The sequence below is a fragment of the Xiphophorus couchianus genome, chromosome 18 (assembly GCF_001444195.1).
Source record: "Xiphophorus couchianus chromosome 18, X_couchianus-1.0, whole genome shotgun sequence".
NCBI classification, from domain to species: Eukaryota; Metazoa; Chordata; class Actinopteri; order Cyprinodontiformes; family Poeciliidae; genus Xiphophorus; species Xiphophorus couchianus.
The window spans coordinates 25,124,121-25,129,506 of NC_040245.1; the positions used below are offsets into that span (position 1 = coordinate 25,124,121).

Consider the following 5,386-nt stretch of genomic DNA (forward strand, 5'->3'; position numbering starts at 1 on the left):
TTTTGAATAAAGTTTAGAGCCTGTTTATGATTTGCTGTTGCACTGTAAATAAATTGATTGGCCATAATACTGAAAAACATGTATATGTCAAGAGTAAGGACAACATTTGTACTCTTATCAAATTAATACCAACTGCAAACAATAGCATATTGGTTATCTGTTACTAATAACATGATTAAAACATTGCTTGTACATGTAATACTCCTGTCCATACTTCAACAGTTTCCCTGAACAAGTAAGGCTAAGAAAACAGAGAGCCTGCAAATGTTGGTACTATTTAGTACTGTTTTGAACAGGAGGCTAGTATTTTCCATTAATAAATAAGATTAAACACATAGAAATTAATAAATTGACCTTGACCACAACATTGAAGGAAACTAAAATGTATAGTCTTTTTAGGTAAACCATGGAAACAAATTGTAACTCATTCATGCATTTTAGTTTTACAATCAGTGTTTACACAGGACATATAGACATAATATCTGACTTGTTAGATGTTTTGTGGACCTGGGTGACTTAGAGAAACTATTCCCTCAGCCCGTCACTGATCATTTGACGGAGTCTTACATAAAGATTAGTAATTTCATACACATCATCTGTCATTACCAGTCTGTGCTCAGTCATGAGTTCAGTGCATAAGTGAAATACATCGACATCACAGGGAAAGTCCTTGAAACGACAATCTTCTATACATATTTCCAGCTTTGTTAGATTAGCAGACTGTAAAAAGTTTGGAACCCCATACAGGTTGGGAACACCATGCATTAATGTGGGACGACCAGGAGGAGCCCGAGGATTATTTGTAGATCGTATACGATGGTCATTCCATGTATGGACAACTTGATCCAGCTCCACCTGTTTGATAAAAAAAAAAAGGAAAAAAAAAAATAGTTGTTAGAAAACAAATTCATGCTTTTGTATTATTTGTAACTTATTTCAAATTTGTGTGCTGAAAGCAAGAAGTAAATTTATAATACCTGTATTGTTTGTAGGAAGCAAAACTGGATCAGTGATTTGTCCAGAAAGCTGTCAACAAAATAGCCATCGGCTTTAAGCTGGTCGAAATGGTCCATCCAAAATTGCGCACATTCACTTCTTAAAGTGCACCACCATCGCTCTATCCTTTGATTTCCTGTACTCGGACCGAGAATAACAGATTCAAAACCATTTTCATTCTCGGTGTTGTGCAGAAATCTTTGCATCGCTGCCACATAAGTGTTCTCTGTGCCATGATCCATTCGTATCTTTTGTGGAAATCCATTATACTCCATCACAGCATCAATGAAATAGCCAGCAATAATGTGAGGGTCACTATTAGTCTTATTAGCTTCTAGCCAGATCATTTTCCTTGAAAAGCCATCTATGCATCCATTAATACATATCCCATAAGGCTTTAATTTGTCGTACCCATCGATGTGCCAGACATAGTTTGGTCCCCGACTGACATATAAGCGTCGTCTCAAGCGATTTTGTGCACGCAGGTCAACCCCATTGGGATCCAATAGGCGCATCAAAAGACGTACTGTTTCCCTGTCTGTGACTATGCCAGCCATCCAACATTTCTGGTGCATCCACCTGTAGCTGTGCTGTCTCCCAGATCCATTTAGTTGTTGCTCAATAAAAGAGGCCACTTCTGCAACATCTGTCTAATTTTTTCTACGCCACAGTAGTGCAGTCTTCTCTCCAGCGTCCGGAGACTTAATTTAACATTATGGGTTTCTTCCAAAACTCGCAAGATTTCAAGATTAGTAAAACCACTTCTGAAGTATTGCTCAATGATATTATCAATATCCATTTCTTTCTATCAAGTTGAGCATATCTCAAGCTATAGGGCCAACTCAAGTTATCTCATTATAATGAGATAGTATCTCAAAATAATAAGATAGTATCTCATTATAATGAGATAATTTTTTTTTTTTTTTTTTTTTTTTACAGAGTGGCGGAAACGGGCTTCCATACTTTACAGAACAACAGTATTTACACTGACCTTAAACAAACGACTGAATCAAGTTTATTTGCATAGAAAATTTCAGCAACAAGTCAGTTCAAAGTGTTTGACATCATAAAAACACAAAACTAAGAAGTCCTAAAAACATACAGAACAAGTCATAAAACTTAAACTCTATTTACCTGTTAGCTGCTGAAGTTAAGCGGTTCCTGTGGATTTATTCAGGTGTGTCGGATTAATGGGGCTAAATACAAATGTAGGCAACTTTTCCGCTATGCACCCGATTTATCAAAAGAAACACAATGAAGTGTGACAAAATGGGGGAAAGCTTAAGTCGTATCGGCCATGCAAAACGCTGGATCTGCTTCCTTGATAATTCAAACCTGCTCTGCTTGCATATTGAAGTATTAACGGTGTAAAAGGTTTGTCTCACCAAAGCGCTGTGAAAGTTCTGCAGATTAATAATGAGAGCATTAAAAATCCACCCACCAGCATCTGTGAGAAAAGTCTTTTTAGAAATTAGTAACAGCAGAATTACAAAACGAGATTAAGTCGAAATTAGTTTCTGAAACACTCAATCTGATCATATATGATGAGATTCATACATGATGTGTGTTTTGATGTGTGGGGGGACTTTATGTTGCAACACCATAACACGGTGGTGACAGCATCATGCTGCGGGGTTGCAGTGACAGGAAATGGGAAATGCATTACGCATTTAGTGATTTATTTTTACTATATTGATGGAGGCGGACGACCGTCGACTAGTTTCCTAAACATAAACAAAAACACGAAAGCCATGATCTGCATTCATATCAGTCACTGTGTAGCATTTCACATCAAGAGTCTTTGAAGTTTTTGTTTTTTTGTGTGTGTGTGTGTGTGTGCTAATTTTTACATTTGTATGGAAACTCCTCTAGTTTCTGTAAAGCCAAAAACGGATGAATGGCCGGGAACCTGCAGATCAAAGCTTTAACTTTTATATCCTCGGCAATCACAGCTGGATCTGCAAAGATTTCTGCCTCTAATGAAGACGGCGCGTTTACCAGACTGTCGGGAGGCGCGGCGCAGATGGAGATGGTCTCATTCTCCGGTTCGCTGAAGCGAGGCAAAGCAGGAGCATTTGTATTGCAGGTGCAGAGGGGAATTTAAAGTGCTTTAAAGAAAATAAAGAGACCCAAAGTGAAGAAAATTTATTTTTAAAAGAAGAAACGGATTGCACAAAAGAATTTTGTACCAGAAAATTAAGCTGAGACACAATGAACATAAATTTAAGGGAAATCCATAATAACAACAGAATCCTACGGCTGCGTTCAAAACCATTGATCATAACATCCTAATCGACAAATGAAAAGTAGGTGGGATCAATAAAAGACACCAATACTAAAAATTAAAAACTAAATTTTTAACTTGCAAATTTAATATTTAGTTTGTAAAAACAAATATGTTGCTTCCGAGCTAAATATTTAGTTCCTTAAATATTTAATGTAGAGTTAAAAATGTAGTTTGTAAATTAAATACTCATTTTCCAAACTAACCATTACTTTTCAAACTAAATATTTTCCACACTAAACATTAAATTTTCAAACTAAATATTTTCCAAACTAACCATTACTTTTCAAACTAAATATTTTCCACACTAAACATTAAATTTTCAAACTAAATATTTTCCAAACTAACCATTACTTTTCAAACTAAATATTTTCCACACTAAACATTAAATTTTCAAACTAAATATTTTCCAAACTAACCATTACTTTTCAAACTAAATATTTTCCACATTAAACATTCAATTTTCAAACTAAATATTTTCCACACTAAACCATACTTTTCAAACTAAATATGTATTTTCCAAACTCTGCTGCCCCACAGGAGCCAGCATTTGTTTTCTACGTTCTCCAGTTTGTAACAATCTCCTGAAAAACTTGAGGCATCAAGTTCACTGTTGGCTCCATTAAATAGGAATCGCAACTTTTTCTATTTCATTTTGAATTAGCAGTTCACCGTTTCTTTCACTACAATACAAAAATAAAAAAAAAACCCTCTTGTTCTTTGAACAACTTGTTCATGTTTTAAAGTGATTCGCTTGTCTCCATCTGTGCTCCTTTAAAGCAGTTTGTACGTAAAAGGTGCTGCAGATAAAGTTGATCATCTCATTCCTCATTTAAAGAAGCCAACAGTTTCCAAGTCGTAAGACTGGAGGCCAGAACGAGCTTTCCGGCGGTCCGGGTTCTCCAGGATGGCAATAAGCGGATTTTTGGCATCACTTTCCAGTCTAAGGCAAGCCTCACATGTATCCCGACAGCACATCACATGGACACATCCCAGCTATGTGGTATTGATTGAAATGAAGGCAGGAAAGAAACAAGACTGGGGCTCTCTGTGGATTTAGGTAGCTGCGGTGTGCTTATTAAATGGAAGAAAGGAAAACCTGAGGGTATGTGTAAAGGTTGAAATTTAAAGCTGGACTGCTGGACTCAGCGGCAGAACACACTGTAAAGCCTAAAAGTACTAAGAATATAAATCAAATCTTGGTTACTCTGGGCAGCTCGCTTTCTTTCTCTTTTGTCACATCGTGTTTTATGTGTTTTTGTGCCTTACGAGACAAACGGAACAAAGGAAGATGGAGGTTGAAGGCTGTGGTATTGGTCCAGTAGAACAAAGTACCTGAAAATCCATGAACCACGACAGCGAAATGAACACGACGGGGTCACAGCCGGCTCCCTCTGATTTACAGTCTCTACAGAAACGGGCATGTTTATTTTAAGGCCACTTGTTGAAATTTGGAAATACTACATTTTGTAAAGAACAAAAAGTATTTTAAAAAATGTATTTAACTTTAAAATAACTTTTTAAACAATCAATATACAAGAAAACAAGTAATGTTTAACCACACACCACTTGTTGTCTTAGTTAAAAATGTCTCTATTTTATTCTTTGACGTTAAAAGGCAGGGTATTGTTTATTTTCCAGGCACATAGAGCCATTTTATTGTCCAGTCTAGTAACTGTTACCTTAATCTGTTTAATCCCAAATTTTTTCCTGCAAAATAAGTGCATGCATTTTAATCCTTGGACCTTCCTAACTCATGATATTTATGAATTATTACATTTTATGTTGGTTATGTTAGTGAAAATGTCGGTTTTATACTCGGCAACAACTGTTGCCGGGTGGGAAACTGCATAGTCTAAATTACACAAATATGGCCTCTTTATACATAGAAGAAAATAAGAAAAATTATGACATGCATAGCCTATGATAACAAAGAATGGTTACAAGAGTGTTCAGAAATATTTTAGATATATACAAATTCAATGCCACAGCCTGCAGATGTCATTGTCTTGATGTGCGAAGCGACCTTTGACCTCATTTGGTTGTTTCATCAATGAGGCAAAGTCAGGTGAAAATGTTAGTATGAGCAAATCTGCCTCTGGGAGG

At 36.2% G+C, this 5,386-nt stretch overlaps 1 protein-coding gene across 1 annotated transcript; it reads right to left on the minus strand.

Annotated features, from left to right (window-relative positions):
* Positions 1 to 496: 496 nt before the first annotated feature.
* Positions 497 to 1,570, minus strand: LOC114161503 (uncharacterized). Its single transcript, XM_028044809.1, has 2 exons — positions 978 to 1,570; positions 497 to 855 (listed from the first exon to the last, which is right to left on the minus strand). Exons 1-2 carry the CDS (start codon positions 1,551 to 1,553, stop codon positions 526 to 528), a joined length of 906 nt encoding a protein of 301 aa, XP_027900610.1. The 5' UTR covers positions 1,554 to 1,570; the 3' UTR covers positions 497 to 525.
* Between the last annotated feature and the right edge of the window lie 3,816 nt (positions 1,571 to 5,386).